The sequence below is a fragment of the Ranitomeya imitator genome, chromosome 6 (genome assembly GCF_032444005.1).
Source record: "Ranitomeya imitator isolate aRanImi1 chromosome 6, aRanImi1.pri, whole genome shotgun sequence".
Lineage (NCBI taxonomy): Eukaryota > Metazoa > Chordata > Amphibia > Anura > Dendrobatidae > Ranitomeya > Ranitomeya imitator.
The window spans coordinates 419,700,939-419,724,040 of record NC_091287.1 but is presented as its reverse complement, the minus strand read 5'-3'; the positions used below and the strand labels follow the sequence as shown (position 1 = coordinate 419,724,040).

Here is a 23,102-nt window from a genome sequence, read left to right as displayed (position 1 = left end):
AGGAGATGACGGTATCTATATACATAATTGTCTAAGGGGTACTTCCGTCTGTCCTTCTGTCACGGATATTCATTGGTCGTGGCCTGTGTCTATCATGGAAATCCAAGTCGCTGATTGGTCGTGGCTGTTTTGCGGCGACCAATCAGCGACAGGCACAGTCCGGAAGAAAATGGTCACTCCATACTCCCCGCAGTCAGTGGCCGGCGCCCGCTCCTCGCAGTCAGTATCCCTGGCGCTCCGCTCCCCGCAGTCACTGTCCCCGGCGCTCCACTCCCCGCAGTCACTGTCCCCTGCGCTCCGCTCCATGCCGCAAACACAGGGTTAATGCCGGCGGTAACGGACCGCGTTATGCCGCGGGTAACGCATTCCGTTACCGCCGCTATTAACCCTGTGTGACCAAGTTTTTACTATTGATGCTGCCTATGCAGCGTCAATAGTAAAAAGATCTAATATTTAAAAATAAAAAAAATTAAAAAATCATCATATACTCACCCTCCGGCGCCTTTCCCGCTCCTCGCGACACTCCGGTGACCGCTCCGGTGCTAAGGATGGTATGCGACAAGGACCTGCCATGACGTCACAGTCATGTGACCGCGACGTCATCACAGGTCCTGCGCGCCTACGCGAGAAGGACCTGCCATGATGTCACGGTCATGTGGCCGTGACGTCATCACACCCTGGGACCGGAAGCTGCGTGTGAACTGCGCACAGGCCACAGAACTACAAGGGGCCCTCGGATCGGAAGGTGAGTATATGTTTATTTTTTAACCTGTGACATACGTGGCTGGGCAATATGCTCTGTGCTGTATACCACGTCGCTGGGCAATATACTACAAGGACATGCATATTCTAGAAAACCCGATGCGTTAGAATCGGGCCACCATTTACTGTGTGTGTATAATAAATAAATATATATATATATATATATATATATATATATATATATATATATATATATATATATATATATACACACACAAACATACATACATGGCCAAAAGTATTGACACTCCTGTAATTCTGTCAGATAATACTCAGTTTCTTCCTGAAAATGATTGCAAACACAAATTCTTTGGTATTATTATCTTCATTTAATTTGTCTTAAATGAAAAAAACACAAAAGAGAATGAAGCAAAAAGCAAAACATTGATCATTTCACACAAAACTCCAATAATGGGCCAGACAAAAGTATTGGCACCCACAGCCTAATACTTGGTTGCACAACCTTTAGCCAAAATAACTGTGACCAACCGCTCCCGGTAACCATCAATGAGTTTCTTACAGTGCTCTGCTGGAATTTTAGACCATTCTTCTTTGGCAAACTGCTCCAGGTCCCTGATATTTGAAGGGTGCCTTCTCCAAACTGCGATTTTTAGATCTCTCCACAGGTGTTCTATGGGATTCAGGTCTGGACTCATTGCTGGCCACCTTAGAAGTCTCCCTCCAGTGCTTTCTCTCAAACCATTTTCTAGTGCTTTTTGAAGTGTGTTTTGGGTCATTGTCCTGCTGGAAGACCCATGACCTCTGAGGGAGACCCAGCTTTCTCACACTGGGCCCTACATTATGCTGTAAAATTTGTTGGTAGTCTTCAGACTTTATAATGCCATGCACACGGTCAAGCAGTCCAGTTCCAGAGGCAGCAAAACAACCCTAAAACATCAGGGAACCTCCGCCATGTTTGACTGTAGGGACCGTGTTCTTTTCTTTGAATGCCTCTTTTTTTCTCCTGTAAACTCTATGTTGATGCCTTTGCCCAAAAAGCTCTACTTTTGCCTCATCTGACCAGAGAACATTCTTCCAAAACGTTTTAGGCTTTTTCAGGTAAGTTTTGGCAAACTCCAGCCTGGCTTTTTTATGTCTCGGGGTAAGAAGTGGGGTCTTCCTGGGTTTTCTACCATACAGTCCCTTTTCATTCAGAACACGGGTTGAACACAGTCCCTACAGTCAAACATGGCAGAGGTTCCCTGATGTTTTGGGGTTGCTTTGCTGCCTCTGGTAATGGACTGCTTGACCGTGTGCATGGCATTATAAAGTCTGAAGACTACCAACAAATTTTGCAGCATAATGTAGGGCCCAGTGTGAGAAAGCCGGGTCTCCCTCAGAGGTCAAGGGTCTTCCAGCAGGACAATGACCCAAAACACACTTCAAAAAGCACTAGAAAATGGTTTGAGAGAAAGCATTGGAGACTTCTAAGGTGGCCAGCAATGAGTCCAGACCTGAATCCCATAGAACACCTGTGGAGAGATCTAAAAATGGCAGTTTGGAGAAGGCGCCCTTCAAATATCAGGGACCTGGAGCAGTTTGCCAAAGAAGAATGGTCTAAAATTCCAGCAGAGCATTGTTAGAAACTCATTGATGGTTACCGGAAGCGATTGGTCGCAGTTATTTTGGCTAAAGGTTGTGCAACCAAGTATTAGGCTGAGGGTGCCAATACTTTTGTCTGGCCCATTTTTGGAGTTTTGTGTGAAATGATCAATGTTTTGCTTTTTGCTTCATTCTCTTTTGTATTTTTTCATTTAAGACAAATTAAATGAAGATAATACCAAATAATTTGTGTTTGCAATCATTTTTTTATATGATATATATATATATATATATATATATATATATATATATATATATATATATATATATATATATATATATATATATATATATATATATATATATATATATATATATATATATATATATATATATATACCATATTTTTCAGACTATAAGATGCACCCAGGTTTTAGAGGGGGAAAAAAAAACGATATTTGAAGCAAATAAAAGTGGTAAAATTGAAAATCATACTATTATATGTGGTGTTGTTATATATAATAGTATGTTATGTTGGAAGCTGCGGGTAGAAGATCGTGCTGCGGGACTAGTGTGGTGTCTGTAAAGGACAATATGAAGACGCTGGAAGGCGAATATAAGAATGGGGGCACGGGCTTATATTTAAAGCACCACTCCAGCACTGAAAAATAACACTGGAGTGCTGCTTTAAGATCCCATTGGGAAAACTATAACTCCCAGCATGTCCTGCAGATCCTATGGTATGCTGGGAGTTCTAGTTCAACACAGGAATGCCAGAGTGCTTTATTGTGTGTTGTAAAGACTAAGGCTACTTTCACACTTGCGTCGGTACGGGTCCGTCGCTAAGCGTCGGCGCGACGTACTGACGCACGTTGTGAAAATTTGGCACAATGTGGGCAGCGAATGCAGTTTTTCAACGCATCTGCTGCCCATTGTAAAGTCCCGGGGAGGAGGGGGGCGGAGTTCCGGCTGCGTATGCGCAGTAGGAAATGGCGGATCCGACGTACGACAAAACGTTACAGTGAACGTTTTTTCGTGCCGACGGTCCGCCAAAACACGACACATCCAGTGCACGACGGATGGTCATCCGTCACAATCCGTCGCTAATACAAGTCTATGGGAAAATGCAGGATCCTACAAATTTTTTTGCAGGATCCTGCATTCTCAAAAAATGACAGATTGTGACGGAAGCTGAAAAACGCAAGTGTGCAAGTAGCCTAACCTTTTAATTGTGCCAGCCACACTGTGGTGAGGTAAAAAGCTGGAGCATCCCATGACTGCACACACAGAGCCTTCCCTCTTGTTGCCTTTCCACAGCACAGGTCATAAGAGGAAGCTTGCAGATTGTAGTGCGGTGTCTGAAGGACCTGTGATGACAACAGAAGAGGGAGGGCTCTGTGCTGCCATGTGACACTCCAGCCCGCCCACTTCATGACATCACACAGGTCCTTATGCCACAGCACTCAACATTCAGCCTAGGCAGTTATGCGGCGATCTTGTCTAACCTGGCCCCCTGATGCTGCTGCCCCCTTCTCCTCCGGACACACAGAGCTCCCCAGCTGCTGCAGGAATCCAGCACTGGGGAAACCATGTGTGTCCCGGTTTCAATGAAGTATTCATGTGCTGCTCCCCATTCAGCTGAAAGTTGGGTGGGGATCGGCTAATGAATATTCACTGCACTTTAATCATCGGGACCACATGGTTTCCCCAACCTGGATTCTTGGCAGCTGGGACATTTTTCTGCCTCCTGCAAGTGGGATCACAGTGCGATCCCACTAGCCGCTGCCACCCCTCCTCACATGCTACATTCTGACCATAAGACGCACCCACACTTTCCTCCCAAATTTGGAGGAAATAGTGCATCTTATGGTTGGAAAAATACGGTATATATATATATATATATATATATCACTGTACTTCTTTGGAGTCTGGTGGCAAGTCTCCGCCGCTGCTCAGGATGCCTGGTCCTGGTTGCAGCACTGATAAGACAGCACAGTAGCCATTCACTGTGTTCAGCCACTTTGCCAGTGTTCTCTATGAGCCACTGAGCTAACGTTTGACTGATATCGATGTGACTTCAGCGCCATAGCAAATATCGGAAACAGTGGCAAAAACACCAGTGAACTCAGGGAAGGCAAGCATAGTGTGTATTATTTATTTATTTATTTTAAAGAAATCCATCTTCTGGATCTTCAGTGTCATCAGAGAAGTGTCTTTACAATACAAAAGCCTACTGATAAAGGTGCTCATAGTAAGTTCACACAGGGCGTTTTTGATGCTTTTTTTTCTGCAGCAAAACCTGATCTTCTTGGCAGGAAAGAAGCTGCGTCAAAAAAACAGGTTTAGGTGCGTTTTTTGTTGCGTATTTGGTGTGTTTTTTCCCTCTTTGTCCATGCGAATGTCCTTGGATTTTCAGCAGCAAAAACGCAGCAAATAACGATACCTGCGTTTTTTTCATCACCCATTCAAGTCAATGGGTAAAAAAACGCAGCAAAACCGCTGAAAGTAGTGACACGCTCTATGTTCAAAAAACACAGCAAAGCACAAAATACTGATCAAACAAAAAAAAACAATGTGTGTGCATGAGATTTCTGAAAAAGCAGCTGAAAATTAGCATTAAAAAAAAGCAGCAAACACGCCCTGTGTGAATTTACCCTAAGACTGCCATCACATCATGCTCAAACAGGCATACTGTGACCCAATATTGTATGGAGAACAAATCATGGCCAAAGGTACCAAAACAGGACAAGTCTGGAGTAAAAGTACCTTCACACATAACGATATCGTTAAGGATATCGTTGCAATGTCACGCTTTTTGTGATGTAGCAACGATCCCGCTAACGATATCGTTGTGTGTGACAGCGACCAACGATCAGACCCCTGCTGGGAGATCGTTGGTCGCTGGGGAATGATCAGGACCTTTTTTTGGTCGCTGATCACCCGCTGTCATCGCTGGATCGGCATGTGTGACGCCGATCCAGCGATGTGTTCACTTGTAACCAGGGTAAATATCAGGTTACTAAGCGCAGGGCCGCGCTTAGTAACCCGATATTTACCCTGGTTACCATTGTAAAAGTAAAAAAACAAAAACAGTACATACTCACATTCTGATGTCTGTCACGTCCCCCGGCGTCCACAGGGTTAAAACTGCTTTCGGCAAGAGCGCTGCTAATGCACGCGCTCCGGCCGAGAGCTTCCCTGCACTGACTGTCAGTGCCGGCCGTATAGCAGAGCACAACGGTGACGTCACCGCTGTTACTGTCGGCACTGACACAGTCAGTGCAGGGAAGGTGTCGGCCGGAGCGCTTGCATTAGCAGCGCTCTTGCCGAAAGCAGTTTTAACCCTGTGGACGCCGGGGGACGTGACAGACACCAGAATATGAGTATGTACTGTTTTTTTTTTTTTTTTTTTTACTTTTACAATGGTAACCAGGGTAAATATCGGGTTACTAAGCGCGGCCCTGCACTTAGTAACCCGATGTTTACCCTGGTTACCTGGGTGCTGCAGGGGGACTTCGGCATCGTTGAAGACAGTTTCAACGATGCCGAAGTCGTTCCCCTGATCGTTGGTCGCTGGAGAGAGCTGTCTGTGTGACAGCTCCCCAGCGACCACACAATGACTTACCAACAATCACGGCCAGGTCGTATCGCTGGTCGTGATCGTTGGTAAATCGTTTAGTGTAACGGTACCTTAAGCGACATCATGCTAGACTAATTCGCAAATTACAAGCTGTGGAGTAAAGGTTAATTGCTGAACGACAACAAGATTAATGTTGCTCTAAAAAGACCTTAGTAGAATACAAAAATATTTAGAATTGAGAGTCCTCAGTGGTTGATACCTTTTAATGGCTAACTGAAAAGATGGTAACAAATTGCAAGCTTTAAATTTGCAAGTTAGCCATTAAAAGCTATCAACCACTGAGGACTCTCAATTCTAAATATTTTTCTATCTCCTGGCTAACCCGGTACCAAGATATATATCTTTCCTGTAGTAGAACACAGAAATTGCCATAAATAACTAATGGCGGTATTGCACAATTAGGAGGCCTGGCAGGAAAAATTACTTACGAGTTGAAGGATTGCTGCCTCGTCCCCTCTTGTTCCTTCTACGGCTTGGTGTGGATGTTGGGGAAGACATGGTGCTGGAAAATAGTGAAACAAAAATTCATGTTCACATCAATTAAATTGATTTTTTTTTTTTGCGAGTTTTTAACCCCTTCATGACCCAGCCTATTTTAACCTTAATGACCTGGCAATTTTTTGCAATTCTGACCAGTGTCCCTTTATGAGGTAATAACTCAGGAACGCTTCAATGGATCCTAGCGATTCTGAGACTGTTTTGTCTTGACATATTGGGCTTCATATTAGTGGTAAAATTAGATGAATAATTTTTGTTTTTATTTGTGAAAAAAATTGGATATTTGGTGAAAAATTTGCAATTTTCAAATTTTGAAATTTTTATTCTGTTAAACCAGAGAGTTACGTGACACAAATTAGTTAATAAATAACATTTTCCACATGCCAACTTTACATCAGCACAATTTTGGAAACAAAATTGTTTTTTGTTAGGAAGTTATAAGGGTTACAAGTTGACCAGCGATTTCTCATTTTTACAACAAAATTTACAAAACCATTTTTTTTTAGGGACCAAATCACATTTGAAGTGACTTTGGGGGTCAATGACAGAAAATACCCAAAAGTGACGGCATTCTAAAAACTGCACCCCTCAAGCTGATCAAAACCACATTAAAGACGTCTATTAACCCTTCAGGTGTTTCACAGCAGCAGAAGCAACATGGAAGAAAAAAAATAACATTAGTCACAAAAATGATCTTTTAGCAACAATTATTTTTATTTTCCCAAAGGTAAAAGGAGAAAGTAGACCACAAAAGTTGTTGTCCAATTTGTGCGGAGTACGCTGAAACCCAATATGTGGGGGGTTCCACTGTTTGGGCGCACGGCAGGGCTCGGAAGGGAGGGAGCACCATTTCACTTTTTGAATGGAAAATTGGTTCCAATCGTTAGCGGAACCCATGTCGTGTATGGAGAGCCCGTGTGCCTAAACTTTGGAGCTCCCCACAAGTGACCCCATTTTGGAAAACAGACCCCCCCCATTGAACTTATCTAGATGTGTGGGGAGCACTTTGAACCCCAAAGTGCTTCACAGTTTATAACGCATGAAAAAAATGATTTTTTTTTAGCCCCAATTTTTTATTTTCACAAGGGTAACCGGAGAAATTGGACCCCAAAAGTTGTTGTCCAATTTGTCCCGAGTATGCCGATACCCCATATGTAGGGATAAACCACTGTTTGGGCGCATGGAACAGCTCAGAAGGGAAGAAACGGCAGATTTTACTGTTATGGTTTGAAGGTGCCATGACCCACTGGGAGAGCCCATGAGGTGCCAAAACAGCAGAAGCCCCCATAAGTGACCCCATTTTATGAACTACACCTCTCAATTAATTCATCTACGGGTGCAGTGATCATATTGACACCATGGGTGTGTCACAGAATTTTACACCATTGGGCAGTGAGGACAAAATAACTACATTTTTACCACCAAAATTTTGTTTTAGCCAAAGATTTAACATTTTTACACAAAAAGTGGGTAAAAATGGCAACAAAATTTGTTCCACAATTTCTACTGAACGTGGCAATACCCCATATGTTGGGAAAGACATTGATCAATTACATCAGTTATACAAAAGAGAGCACAGATAGATTATAATGGTGTCAGGAAAAAAAAAAAACCAAAACATAGCCTGTTCTATAATGGGAACTCAAGTTGGACCCCTGTGCAATATTTCTAGTCAGATTTTTGTTAGAAACAATTCACCACACTACAAAGAATATTAGTTATGGTAAATTTGATGGATAATTTTGATGGATAATCTATGAATTGTCTTTGCTTTCCCCTCTTCTCTGTACCAGTATCTTGTTTTACCTTGTGTACTACGCTTTAATTTCACCCAAATCAGATTTACATTTTTTTCATATGCAAAGAAACCTGGGGAGAGGGCCCTTTAAAATAAACAGTGAGGAAATTCAAGTGATACGGCCAGTGTCGGACTGGCCCACCGGGAGATCGGAGAATCCTCCGGTGGGCCCTCCCCCCAGAGGGCCCTCCCCCTCACCAGACTCCTGCTCTGTCCTGTATTATGATTGCATGCACCCAGCAGTGAGTGTTATTCCATAACGTGGTGTCGGCCGCCTGCACCGCTCAGTAACATGTGATGTGAGGTGAGAGCTTTCTCATCACCTGCTGCGGCTTCTATTGATGTCTTGGCGCCGCTCTCTCAGCTGTGCAGTGCTCATGAGATCAATAGAAGCGACAGCCGCAGGTGATAGAAAGCTCTCACCTCACATCACATGTTACTGAGCAGTGCAGGCGGCCGGCACCGGGTATAGAATAACCCGCACAGCGCCACGCACAGCACAGAGCCACAGGCTGTGAGACACTGCACACAGCGTCTAGAACGGAGTTGATTTTTTGAGGGCATGATGTCACTGGAAGGGGCGGGGCCTCCATCAGACCAGTGACCAGATAGCAGGAAGCAGAGCTGTGCCAACTGAGGCTGCTGGAGCCCTGTAAGTAGAGGACCGAGGGGGCTGCACTATGGAACTGTGGGAGGAGAGGAATGAGGGTCTGCACAATGGATCCTTGCACAGACAGGAATGAAGACCCAGGACTCAGTGTGAGTGGTCAGAGGATGAATTTATTTGATGTAACTTGAAAGAGGCTGTGTGGAGAAGGGGGGAGGATGAGGCTGTGTGGAGAAGGAGAGATGATGAGGGGGCTGTGTGGAGGAGGGATGATGAGGAGGCTGTGTGGAGAAGGAGAGATGATGAGGGGGCTGTGTGGAGGAGGGATGATGAGGGGGCTGTGTGGAGGAGGGATGATGAGGGGGCTGTGTGGAGAAGAAGAGTTGATGAGGGGGCTGTGTGGAGAAGGGGGGAGGATGAGGCTGTGTGGAGAAGGAGAGATGATGAGGGGGCTGTGTGGAGGAGAGATGAGGGGGCTGTGTGGAGAAGGAGAGATGATGAGGGGGCTGTGTGGAGGAGGGATGATGAGGGGGCTGTGTGGAGGAGGGATGATGAGGAGGCTGTGTGGAGAAGAAGAGATGATGAGGGGGCTGTGTGGAGAAGGAGAGATGAGGGGGCTGTATGGAGAAGGAGAGATGAGGGGGCTGTGTGGAGAAGGGATGATGAGGGGGCTGTGTGGAGAAGGAGAGATGATGAGGGGGCTGTGTGGAGAAGGAGGGATGATGAGGGGGCTGTGTGGAGGAGGGATGATGAGGGGGCTGTGTGGAGGAGGGATGATGAGGGGGCTGTGTGTAGGAGGAGGGATGGTGAGGGGGTTGTGTGGAGGAGGAGGGATGATGAGGGGGCTGTGTGGAGAAGGAGGGATGATGAGGGGACTGTGTGGAGAAGGAGGGATGATGAGGGGGCTGTGTGGAGAAGGAGGTATGATGAGGGGGCTGTGTGGAGAAGGAGGAATGGTGAGGGGGTTGTGTGGAGGAGGAGGGATGATGAGGGGGCTGTGTGGAGAAGGAGGGATGATGATGGGGCTGTGTGGAGGAGGGATGATGAGGGGCTGTGTGGAAAAGGAGGGATGATGAGGGAGCTGTGTGGAGAAGGAGGGATGATGAGGGGGCTGTGTGGAGAAGAAGGGATGATGAGGGGCTGTGTGGAGAAGGAGGGATGATGAGGGGACTGTGTGGAGAAGGAGGGATGATGAGGGGGCTGTGTGGAGAAGAAGGGATGATGAGGGGGCTGTGTGGAGAAGAAGGGATGATGAGGGGCTGTGTGGAGAAGGAGGGATGATGAGGGGCTGTGTGGAAAAGGAGGGATGATGAGGGGGCTGTGTGGAGAAGGAGGGATGATGAGGGGCTGTGTGGAAAAGGAGGGATGATGAGCTTTGTGGAAAAGGGGGGGGGGTGATGAGGGGGCTGTGTGGAGAAGGGGGGATGATGAGGAGGCTGTGTGGAAAAGGGGGGATGATGAGCTTTGTGGAAAAAGAGGTGATCCAGGGCTGTGTGGAGAAGAGGGGGGGGAGTGAGAAAAAGCCCATTGGTGAGTTCACCGCCTCTGCACTGTGGGACTTTCTCACTGTGCTAGTGGGGATCTCACCAAGGTCACCGCAGTTCAGGGGCCTGGCTGAGAACATAGCCTCAGTGACTTGCCGTAACCTCGATGAGGTTAGCCGACGCCAGTGACGGAGGTAAACTTTATACCTCCGATCACAGCTGTGGGCTCACATCATCTGACAGCGTGTGAACATCAGCTGTCTGACTGGCGGATCAGAAGCAGTGTTTGCTGCTCTGTCTTGCATCTGACAGAGTGGTAAACACTGGATGTATTGGCCCCCCATTCAAATGAATAGGGTCCAGGTACTGTTCTGGTACCCGAACCTGGTCTCATTTTTAACTGTTCGTCCGGACCCAAACATCTAGGGGTCCGCTCATCTCTAATCCTGTGTCTAGTGTGTGACTGGTGTATGTATGGTGCGTGAGTGTGTCATGTGGCTAGCGTATGACTGGTGTGTGTGTCACATGTATGTATCCTGTGTCTAGCGTGTGACTGGTGTGTATGTGTAGTGTCTATTGGGTGTATGTGGCACATGTCTAAATAATAAAATCTTTCTGTGCTTATAGAATATCATTGTTCTAGGTTTTACATAAAATTATCTGCTGCCGGTAAGGGTGCTTAACTAGATGGAAACTAAGGCTACTTTCACACTTCCATCTTCAAAATCTGCACAGGATCCATCAAGACGTTGAAATGACGGATCCTGAGCAGATTGTGGAAAACGTGTGCACTGGGCCCGTCTTTCTGATGGACCCGTCGAAGCTGTGTGCACCTGTTGTGTATGCGTCTTCGCAGCGGTTTTCCGCTGCGAAAACGCATACACAACACAAACTAGGTAAAATAAAAAATAAAAAAATCGCGGTATTCTCACCTACCGGCGTTCCCACGCAGCGATGCTCTTTGTAGCTAGCAAAAAACGTTCCTCTGAACGTTTTCTCTGCCCGACGGACCGTTTTTTTGATGCAGGATCCAGTGAAAAAGGGATGGCTCTGCAGCTAGTACCCCTTAAGCATGGTGGGCCCTTAGAATGATTTTCTCTGGTGGGCCCACACTACTCCAGTCCGACGCTGGATACGGCAGCCGATTGTCACATGAGCCCTGCAGCCAATGTTGTCATATGCACTGTATGAGCCCTAAAGGTTATGATCACTACTGATCACATTATCTGAAGGGTTACAGGATCACATAATGCTGAAGTTGGTTTCCTATTCGGCAATTTTTTCTAGTGATGGCTCACATCAAACACAGGCCACTCCAGCCTGACCCAAACTTGTCCTGGGCATAAGAACTGGCATCAAAGTGGGCAAACAGCCCATTTTCACAGATTTGAATAAGTAACTGATGTTTTTAAGGGGTTAAATGATGTTGGGCCACTGATCTCACACTAACAATACACAGGTAGTGTATTCGCATCAAACCCAGGTCCCTCCAGCCTGGCCCAAATGGGTTCTTGGCATCAAAGCGGGCAAAGAGCCCATTTTCACAGGTGGCGTGAGATCAGTGACTGTCATTTAACCCCTTAAAAACATGAGCTACTTTTTCACATCTGTGAAAACCTGCTGTTTGCCCACTTTGATGCCCAGAACCCATTTGGACCATGCTGGAGGGACCTGTGTTTGGTGTCGTGACTCACTATGTATGTAATAGTGTGGAATCAGTGGCCCAAAGTCATTTTACCCTTTAAAAACATGTTAGGGTGGTTTCACATTTGCGGGTTTTTTTTTGCGGTAAAAAACGCAAAAAAACGCATGCGGTTTTCCCCCCTATACTCAACATTAAAAACGCATGCGTTTTTTGCATGCGTTATGACGCGTTTTTGCAACGCATGTTTTTTCACTGCATGCGTTTTGTTGCAGAAATGCAACATGTAGTAATTTTAGCGGCGTTTTTTTGCCGCGAAAAAAAAACGCATGCGTTTTTTTCGCGGTAAAAAACCCCATTGATGTCTATGTAAACGCATGCGTTTTTATAGAAAAACACAAGAATACACTTATAAGCCATCCCCTAACCCTAAAACACAAACTCTAACCCTAACCCTAAGGATCCTAACCTTAAAACACAAACCCTGTAACACATACTGTAACACAAACTGTAGCCCTAACCCTAGGGATCCTAAGGGTTAGAGTTTGTGTTAGGGTTAGAGTTTGTGTTAGGGTTGGAGTTTGTGTTAGGGTTGGAGTTTGTGTTAGGGTTGGAGTTTGTGTTAGGGTTAGAGTTTGTGTTAGGGTTAGAGTTTGTGTTAGGGTTAGAGTTTGTGTTAGGGTTAGAGTTTGTGTTAGGGTTAGAGTTTGTGTTAGGGTTAGAGTTTGTGTTAGGGTTAGAGTTTGTGTTAGGGTTAGAGTTTGTGTTAGGGTTAGAGTTTGTGTTAGGGTTAGAGTTTGTGTTAGGGTTAGAGTTTGTGTTAGGGTTAGAGTTTGTGTTAGGGTTAGAGTTTGTGTTAGGGTTAGAGTTTGTGTTAGGGTTAGAGTTTGTGTTAGGGTTAGAGTTTGTGTTAGGGTTAGAGTTTGTGTTAGGGTTAGAGTTTGTGTTAGGGTTAGAGTTTGTGTTAGGGTTAGAGTTTGTGTTAGGGTTAGAGTTTGTGTTAGGGTTAGAGTTTGTGTTAGGGTTAGAGTTTGTGTTAGGGTTAGAGTTTGTGTTAGGGTTAGAGTTTGTGTTAGGGTTAGAGTTTGTGTTAGGGTTAGAGTTTGTGTTAGGGTTAGAGTTTGTGTTAGGGTTAGAGTTTGTGTTAGGGTTAGAGTTTGTGTTAGGGTTAGAGTTTGTGTTAGGGTTAGAGTTTGTGTTAGGGTTAGAGTTTGTGTTAGGGTTAGAGTTTGTGTTAGGGTTAGAGTTTGTGTTAGGGTTAGAGTTTGTGTTAGGGTTAGAGTTTGTGTTAGGGTTAGAGTTTGTGTTAGGGTTAGAGTTTGTGTTAGGGTTAGAGTTTGTGTTAGGGTTAGAGTTTGTGTTAGGGTTAGAGTTTGTGTTAGGGTTAGAGTTTGTGTTAGGGTTAGAGTTTGTGTTAGGGTTAGAGTTTGTGTTAGGGTTAGAGTTTGTGTTAGGGTTAGAGTTTGTGTTAGGGTTAGAGTTTGTGTTAGGGTTAGAGTTTGTGTTAGGGTTAGAGTTTGTGTTAGGGTTAGAGTTTGTGTTAGGGTTAGAGTTTGTGTTAGGGTTAGAGTTTGTGTTAGGGTTAGAGTTTGTGTTAGGGTTAGAGTTTGTGTTAGGGTTAGAGTTTGTGTTAGGGTTAGAGTTTGTGTTAGGGTTAGAGTTTGTGTTAGGGTTAGAGTTTGTGTTAGGGTTAGAGTTTGTGTTAGGGTTAGAGTTTGTGTTAGGGTTAGAGTTTGTGTTAGGGTTAGAGTTTGTGTTAGGGTTAGAGTTTGTGTTAGGGTTAGAGTTTGTGTTAGGGTTAGAGTTTGTGTTAGGGTTAGAGTTTGTGTTAGGGTTAGAGTTTGTGTTAGGGTTAGAGTTTGTGTTAGGGTTAGAGTTTGTGTTAGGGTTAGAGTTTGTGTTAGGGTTAGAGTTTGTGTTAGGGTTAGAGTTTGTGTTAGGGTTAGAGTTTGTGTTAGGGTTAGAGTTTGTGTTAGGGTTAGAGTTTGTGTTAGGGTTAGAGTTTGTGTTAGGGTTAGAGTTTGTGTTAGGGTTAGAGTTTGTGTTAGGGTTAGAGTTTGTGTTAGGGTTAGAGTTTGTGTTAGGGTTAGAGTTTGTGTTAGGGTTAGAGTTTGTGTTAGGGTTAGAGTTTGTGTTAGGGTTAGAGTTTGTGTTAGGGTTAGAGTTTGTGTTAGGGTTAGAGTTTGTGTTAGGGTTAGAGTTTGTGTTAGGGTTAGAGTTTGTGTTAGGGTTAGAGTTTGTGTTAGGGTTAGAGTTTGTGTTAGGGTTAGAGTTTGTGTTAGGGTTAGAGTTTGTGTTAGGGTTAGAGTTTGTGTTAGGGTTAGAGTTTGTGTTAGGGTTAGAGTTTGTGTTAGGGTTAGAGTTTGTGTTAGGGTTAGAGTTTGTGTTAGGGTTAGAGTTTGTGTTAGGGTTAGAGTTTGTGTTAGGGTTAGAGTTTGTGTTAGGGTTAGAGTTTGTGTTAGGGTTAGAGTTTGTGTTAGGGTTAGAGTTTGTGTTAGGGTTAGAGTTTGTGTTAGGGTTAGAGTTTGTGTTAGGGTTAGAGTTTGTGTTAGGGTTAGAGTTTGTGTTAGGGTTAGAGTTTGTGTTAGGGTTAGAGTTTGTGTTAGGGTTAGGATCCCTAGGGTTAGGGTTTGTGTTAGGGTTAGGATCAATAGGGTTAGGGTTCGTGTTAGGATCCCTAGGGTTAGTGTTAGGATCCCTAGGGTTAGTGTTTGGATCCCTAGGGTTAGTGTTTGTGTTAGGGTTAGGATCCCTAGGGTTAGGGTTTGTGTTAGGATCTATAGGGTTAGAGTTTGTGTTAGGGTTAGGATCCCTAGGGTTACTAGGGATCCTAACCCTAAGTATTTATGTTTATGGTGGGTTTTCTAGTTGATTTTGATGATTGGCAGCTGTCACACACTTCTCATCATGCGTTTCAAAAACGCAAACGCATGAAAAAACGCATTTAAACGAGTCTAAACGCAAAAAACGCATGCGCTTAAAAAACGCTGCGTTTAAACGCGTTTTTGCACCAAATGCGTTTGCGTTTAAAACGCTGCGTTTTAAAACGCAAGTGTGAAACCAGCCTTATTCAAATCTGTGAAAATGGGCCGTTTGCCCACTTTGATGCCAGTTCTGATGCCCAGAACCCAATTGGGCCAGGCTGTAAGGACCTGGGTTTGACATAGGGGATCAATATGTGTATTTTTAGAGTGAGATCAGTGGCCCGAAGTCATTTAACCCCTTAAAAACATCAGTTATTTAATCAAGACTGTGAAAATTGGTTATTTGCCCACTTTGATGCCCAGAACTCATTTGGGCCAGGCTGGAAGGACCTGGTTTTGATGTGTGGCTCCCTATTCTATGTCTGCAGTGTGATATCCGTGGCCCAAAGTCATTTAACCCCTTCATTAATGCCCTTCGGTGCCCACTTTGATGCCCATTTTTGTGACAGTTTTATAATGTTTGTAGCTGTTTTTAAGTGTATTCAAATCAGGGCACCTCGCTGCATTGTATGTTATTATTGTGCTTATTTTTTGCCGTTAAACCGATTTAAAAAAAAAAAATAATAAAAAAAATTGCGGAATAAGAAACCAACTTCAGCATGGCCAGGATGACAGTAGTTACAGCCCAGGGGCTAGAGGCTTACACCTAGGCTACTTTCACACTAGCATCGGGCCGACGTACCGACGCATCCTGTGTCAACGCAGCACAATGGGGGCAGCGGATGTATTATTACAACGCATCCGCTGCCCCATTGTGAGTTTCGGGGAGGAGGGGGTGGAGTTCCGGCCACGCATGCGCGGTCGGAAATGGCGGACACAACGCACCAAAAAAACGTTACAAGCAACGTTTTTTGGTGCCGACGGTCCGCCACAACACGACGCAACCGTCGCACGACGGTTGCGACACGTGGAAATGCGTCGCTAATACAAGCCTATGGAGAAAAAAACGCATCCTGCAAACAACTTGGCAGGATGCGTTTTTTCTGCAAAACGACACATTGCGACGGAGGCCAAACGACGCTAGTGTGAAAGTAGCTTATCCACCATGGACAGGATCCAGGCAGAGAACAAGTACAGGCTGATACTGCGCTGACAGGACATAGCCAGGGAGAAACCTATAGGTGACAGCAGGCAGCACTCATCTCTGGGCAGAGCGTTCTGACAGGACACAATCCAGACCGAGCAATGCCCGACCCACAGCGCAGTCACCCCACTGCAGCCAGGCCAGAGAGGGGGCCACACCGTACAGGGGCTGGGGGGGGCCACGCCGTACAGGGGCTGGGGGGGGCCACGCCGTACAGGGGCTGGGGGGGGCCACGCCGTACAGGGGCTGGGGGGGGCCACGCCGTACAGGGGCTGGGGGGGGCCACGCCGTACAGGGGCTGGGGGGGGCCACGCCGTACAGGGGCTGGGGGGGGGGCCACGCCGTACAGGGGCTGGGGGGGGCCACGCCGTACAGGGGCTGGGGGGGGCCACGCCGTACAGGGGCTGGGGGGGCCACGCCGTACAGGGGCTGGGGGGGGGGGGCCACGCCGTACAGGGGCTGGGGGGGGGGCCACGCCGTACAGGGGCTGGGGGGGGGCCACGCCGTACAGGGGCTGGGGGGGGGCCACGCCGTACAGGGGCTGGGGGGGGGGGCCACGCCGTACAGGGGCTGGCCACGCCGTACAGGGGCTGGGGGGGGCCACGCCGTACAGGGGCTGGGGGGGGGCCACGCCGTACAGGGGCTGGGGGGGGCCACGCCGTACAGGGGCTGGGGGGGGCCACGCCGTACAGGGGCTGGGGGGGCCACGCCGTACAGGGGCTGGGGGGGGCCACGCCGTACAGGGGCTGGGGGGGGCCACGCCGTACAGGGGCTGGGGGGGGGCCACGCCGTACAGGGGCTGGGGGGGCCACGCCGTACAGGGGCTGGGGGGGGGGGCCACGCCGTACAGGGGCTGGGGGGGGCCACGCCGTACAGGGGCTGGGGGGGGCCACGCCGTACAGGGGCTGGGGGGGGCCACGCCGTACAGGGGCTGGGGGGGGGGGGGCCACGCCGTACAGGGGCTGGGGGGGGGGGGGCCACGCCGTACAGGGGCTGGGGGGGGGGGGCCACGCCGTACAGGGGCTGGGGGGGGCCACGCCGTACAGGGGCTGGGGGGGGGCCACGCCGTACAGGGGCTGGGGGGCCACACCACAACAATTCACTCCAACACTCAGCAGGTTGGGATTCGTCTTCCCTGGAATCCCCATTACTTTATTACAGCTCAGTGTTATCTCCGGCTACGTCACGATACACCCCGTGCTGCCACTGCTGGGGTTTGTAGTGCTCCAGTTCCTGCCACACCCGCCGGTCCCCCCGGCTTCTCACCTGCGCTCCCGGTAGCTGTCGCAATGTCACACTCCGCTCACGTTGTTCTCGGCTGCAGCTCCTTCTCCCGCCAGACGAATTCGCGCCAACAGGGCTGTCACGTGACCAGTTTCGCGGGAATTTCAGCTCCTCACACAGACTAGAAGGAATGTTCCACCACAGCAGAGAGCTCTACAATAAATTATTACCAAATGTGTGTTTTGTTTGTACCCCAAACACTGATAATCGTGTTATAATGTGCAGTCATAAATATGAACAACAGGTATAGCTTCAATAACTTATTTGTGGCAAGATATTCAAATAGCACGACCCCTCTGTTATCTCCATAATGGTACAGTCCCCACGACTTCCGTTTTTTTTCTCTTGGTATCAAATACAGAATGTGGCGCGGAGTGCGGTCCGGGGATGTGAGCGGCGCCCTCTGGTGGGGATGGGTCACTGAGCATGCAGCGATAAAGTTGAAAAAACAATTGAAAAAGTTGGATAAAAACCTACTGCCCGAGATAAAGTCATCGCCCCTTAGCCTTGCTGGAGAGAGATGAGGCTTTCTATAGCTCTGTGCCTCACACAATGCCCCAGCCTGAGCTGTGCTGGAGAGAGATGAGGCTTTCTACAACTCTGCACCGTACACAATGCCTCAGCCTGAGCTGTGCTGGAGAGACATGAGGCTTTCTACAACTCTGCACCGCACACAATGCCTCAGCCTGAGCTGTGCTGGAGAGTCATGAGGCTTTCTACAACTCTGCACCGCACACAATGCCTCAGCCTGAGCTGTGCTGGAGAGACATGAAGCTTTCTACAGCTCTGAGCCACACACAATGCCCGAGCTGTGCTGGAGAGACATGAGGCTTTCTACAGCTCTGCACCGCACACAATGCCTCAGCCCGAGCTGTGCTGGAGAGACATGAAGCTTTCTACAACTCTGCACCGCACACAATGCCTCAGCCCGAGCTGTGCTGGAGAGACATGAGGCTTTCTACAACTCTGCACCGCACACAATGCCTCAGCCTGAGCTGTGCTGGAGAGTCATGAGGCTTTCTACAACTCTGCACCGCACACAATGCCTCAGCCTGAGCTGTGCTGGAGAGTCATGAGGCTTTCTACAACTCTGCACCGCACACAATGCCTCAGCCTGAGCTGTGCTGGAGAGTCATGAGGCTTTCTACAACTCTGCACCGCACACAATGCCTCAGCCTGAGCTGTGCTGGAGAGACATGAAGCTTTTTACAACTCTGCACCGCACACAATGCCTCAGCCTGAGCTGTGCTGGAGAGACATGAAGCTTTCTACAACTCTGCACCGCACACAATGCCTCAGCCTGAGCTGTGCTGGAGAGACATGAAGCTTTCTACAGCTCTGCGCACACAATGCCCCAGCCTGAGCTGTGCTGGACATGAAGCTTTCTACAACTCTGCACCGCACACAATGCCTCAGCCCGAGCTGTGCTGGAGAGTCATGAGGCTTTCTACAACTCTGCACCGCACACAATGCCTCAGCCTGAGCTGTGCTGGAGAGTCATGAGGCTTTCTACAACTCTGCACCGCACACAATGCCTCAGCCTGAGCTGTGCTGGAGAGTCATGAGGCTTTCTACAACTCTGCACCGCACACAATGCCTCAGCCTGAGCTGTGCTGGAGAGACATGAAGCTTTTTACAACTCTGCACCGCACACAATGCCTCAGCCTGAGCTGTGCTGGAGAGACATGAAGCTTTCTACAACTCTGCACCGCACACAATGCCTCAGCCTGAGCTGTGCTGGAGAGACATGAAGCTTTCTACAACTCTGCACCGCACACAATGCCTCAGCCCGAGCTGTGCTGGAGAGACATGAGGCTTTCTACAACTCTGCACCACACACAATGCCTCAGCCCGAGCTGTGCTGGAGAGTCATGAGGCTTTCTACAACTCTGCACCGCACACAATGCCTCAGCCCGAGCTGTGCTGGAGAGACATGAGGCTTTCTACAACTCTGCACCGCACACAATGCCTCAGCCTGAGCTGTGCTGGAGAGACATGAAGCTTTCTACAACTCTGCACCGCACACAATGCCTCAGCCTGAGCTGTGCTGGAGAGTCATGAGGCTTTCTACAACTCTGCACCACACACAATGCCTCAGCCTGAGCTGTGCTGGAGAGTCATGAGGCTTTCTACAACTCTGCACCGCACACAATGCCTCAGCCTGAGCTGTGCTGGAGAGACATGAGGCTTTCTACAACTCTGCACCGCACACAATGCCTCAGCTTGAGCTGTGCTGGAGAGACATGAAGCTTTCTACAACTCTGCACTGCACACAATGCCTCAGCCTGAGCTGTGCTGGAGATACATGAAGCTTTCTACAGCTCTGCACCGCACACAATGCCTCAGCCTGAGCTGTGCTGGAGAGAGATGAGGCTTTCTACAGCTCTGTGCCTCACACAATGCCTCAGCTGTGCTGGAGAGAGATGAGGCTTTCTACAGCTCTGCGCCTCACACAATGCCTCAGCCTGAGCTGTGCTGGAGAGAGATGAGGCTTTCTACAGCTCTGCGCCTCACACAATGCCCCAAGCCTGAGCAGTGCTGGAGAGAGATGAGGCTTTCTACAGCTCTGCCCCAGCCTGAGCTGTGCTGGAGAGACATGAGGCTTTCTACAGCTCTGTGCTTCACACAATGCCCCAGCTGTGCTGGAGAGACATGAGGCTTTCTACAGCTCTGCGCCACACACAATGCCCCAGCCTGAGCTGTCCTGGAGAGATATGAAGCTTGCTACAGCTCTGCACCGTACACAATGCCCCAGCCTGAGCGGTGCTGGAAAGACATGAGGCTTTCTACAGCTTTGCGCCTCACACAATGCCTCAGCCTGAGCTGTTCTGGAGAGACATGAAGCTTTCTACAGCTCTGCCCCAGCCTGAGCTGTGCTGGAGAGACATGAGGCTTTCTACAGCACTGCACCGTACACAATGCCTCAGCCTGAGCTGTGCTGGAGAGAGATGAGGCTTTCTACAGCTCTGTGCCTCACACAATGCCCCAGCTGTGCTGGAGAGACATGAGGCTTTCTACAGCTCTGCGCCACACACAATGCCTCAGCCTGAGCTGTGCTGGAGAGACATGAGGCTTTCTACAGCTCTGCGCCACACACAATGCCCCAGCCTGAGCTGTCCTGGAGAGATATAAAGCTTGCTACAGCTCTGCACCGTACACAATGCCCCAGCCTGAGCTGTGCTGGAGAGACATGAGGCTTTCTACAGCTCTGTGCCTCACATAATGCCTCAGCCTGAACTGTTCTGGAGAGTCATGAGGCTTTCTACAGCTTTGTGCTGCACACAATGCCTCAGCCTGAGCTGTGCTGGAGAGAGATGACGCTTTCTACAGCTCTGTGCCACACACAATGCCCCAGCCTGAGCTGTGCTGGAGAGACATGAGGCTTTCTACAGCTCTGAGCCACACACAATGCCCCAGTCTGTTGTCCTTGTACACTTTCATTAAAGTTTTTGTCCTTGATTCATCCTTTGCAGGTTTTTATAGTCTCTTATTTTTTTTAAACCCCATCATGACTTTGCGATTTTCCAGTTTTGTTCTTTCTTTTTTTTTCTCCCCTTTTTCCAGCAGCCATTACATTTTTATTTTTCCATCCCCATAGCCGAATGATGGCTTGTTTTTTGCAGGACGAGTTGTAGTTTTGAATCACACCCTCCATTTTATCATGTGATGTATTGGAAAGCAGGAAAAAAATCCAAGTGCATTCAAATAGCGAAAAAAGTGCAATTACACAATTGTTTGAGTCTTTAATTTACGATATTCACTATATGGTAAAACTGACCCGGAAATATGATTCCCCAGTTCAGTATGAGTACACAGATACCAAACATGTATAGGTTGTTTTTTTATTTAAGTAATGAAAACATTTCGGAAATTTTAATGAAAAATTACATTTACGTTGCCACTTTCTGAAACCATTCTCTTTACCTCCTGACCCAGTTGCTCCATCCTCTGCCTGTTATTGACTCTTGCAGTGACTGATGACTCATTCAGAGAAAATTTACTCTCCTACTTCTACATAGAGCGAATGATTCAACTAGTCAGTTTTTAATTATGTGATGTCATAGATCTAATGGAAAAGAGAAGAATTAAGGCCGGTTTCACACGTCAGTGGCTCCGGTACATGTAGTGACAGCTTTCTCACGTACTGGAGACACTGGCACACGTAGACCCATTGAAATGAATGGGTCTATGCACATGCCTGCGTGTTTTCACGGACCATGTGTCTGTGTGCAAAACACAGAGACATGTCCGTTTTTCTCTGGCCACACGGTCCGCAAAGCGTCCTGCACACGTGCACATGGAGAACAGTGTGCACTCTCCTCCGTGTGCATGTACCGCCGCAGGAGAAACAGCGCTACAGTTAAGCGCTGTCCCCTGCGTGTGGTGGTGAAGCCGTCATTCATCCCTTCTGTCCTGCTCGGCTGAAAGCAGCGCTTGCAGGAGAGAAGGGATGAAAGATCAAGTTTTCTTTTTGTTTAAAATAAAGTTTGGGGTCATCTCCTGCCTCCCACCCCCCACGCGCCCGCCCGCTAGCAGAGAAATACTCACCCAGCAGTCACATGGTACCGCTCATTACAGTGATGAGTATGCGGCTCCACCTCCCATAGGGGTAGCGGGGGTTGGGGAGGGGTGGGAGGCGGGAGATGACCCCAAACTTTATTTTAAACAAAAAAAAAATACTTGACCTTTCATCCCTTCTCTCCAGCGAGCACTGCAGGGGAAAAGAGATGAATGTCACCTTCGGCACCACATGCAGGGGACAGCGCTGTCTCTCCTGCACGGCCCATGCGGTCACCGGCTGCCGCACGTGTGCCACACTGATGTGCCACGTGAACACACGGACACGGATAACTCAGGTACCGATTTCTCCGGTACCGGAATTATCTGGACGTGTGAGACTGGCCTAACAGGGTAGAAAGGAAAAATGAGCAATTGTAAGAACAGTTCTATATAATGTGATGATTGTATTTAAGAGAACTTGTCAGCAGGATTGTGCTAAGTAAGGTACAGACAGTGTCAGGTTGGCACCATTATACTGATTACAATGGTACCTTGGTTGATGAAATCAGTCTTGCGGTTGTTTAAGCTATATTTTCAGTTTTGAGTTAATGATATGCTTGTGCTCCGATGTGGCCTATGTGGGGGCTTCATGTGGTGCTCTGATTAGGTATTTATGTGTATGGCTTCTGACAGGTCACTCTGATCCCTCACTGAACTGCCCCCTATTTTACATACCGGTAATTAATATTATATGTATTGGGAAAAAAAAAAATCACACTCAGCAGGCTGCGGCAGCATGATCGCATGTATGTGCATTTAATTATATTATTTGCTGCAATAAATGCATTCAGAAAACAAATTCTGTCTCTAACTGGAACCAATCGCGCCTGTGCAGTAGCATCTATCGGCAATCTGATAGATGCTACTGCGCAGGTGCCGCTGGCAACCATCTTGGTGGAGACAATTTTTTTCCTCTAGCAAGATGGCGCTGATAGATGCTATTGCGCAGGCGCTGCCGGCGCCAAATTGAGACAGAATTTTTTTTTTCTGAATAAATTTATAGCCGCAAAAAAATAATTAAATGCACATTATACGTGTGATCATGCTGCAGCGCTGCCGCCTGCCTTCAGAAGGGGATTTTTTTTCTATATATATATATATATATATATATATATAATATTCAGTATGCAAAATAAGGGGCAGCTCAGTGAGGGATCAGTGACCTGTCAGCAGATTGCATTATGATTACCTAATCAGAGCACCACATGAAGACCCCC

At 47.7% G+C, this 23,102-nt stretch overlaps 1 protein-coding gene across 1 annotated transcript in view; it reads right to left on the bottom strand.

The window, feature by feature from the left end:
* The window catches only part of MCM4 (minichromosome maintenance complex component 4), a 57,617-nt gene extending 40,144 nt beyond the window's left edge, over positions 1–17,473 (bottom strand). Inside the window, exons 1-2 of the mRNA XM_069731311.1 lie at positions 17,308–17,473; positions 6,373–6,446 (exon numbers count right to left, since the gene is read on the bottom strand). Of these exons, the coding sequence (XP_069587412.1) occupies positions 6,373–6,442 (70 nt within the window). The 5' untranslated portion in view covers positions 6,443–6,446; positions 17,308–17,473. The remainder of the gene's footprint in view (positions 1–6,372; positions 6,447–17,307) is intronic.
* Between the last annotated feature and the right edge of the window lie 5,629 nt (positions 17,474–23,102).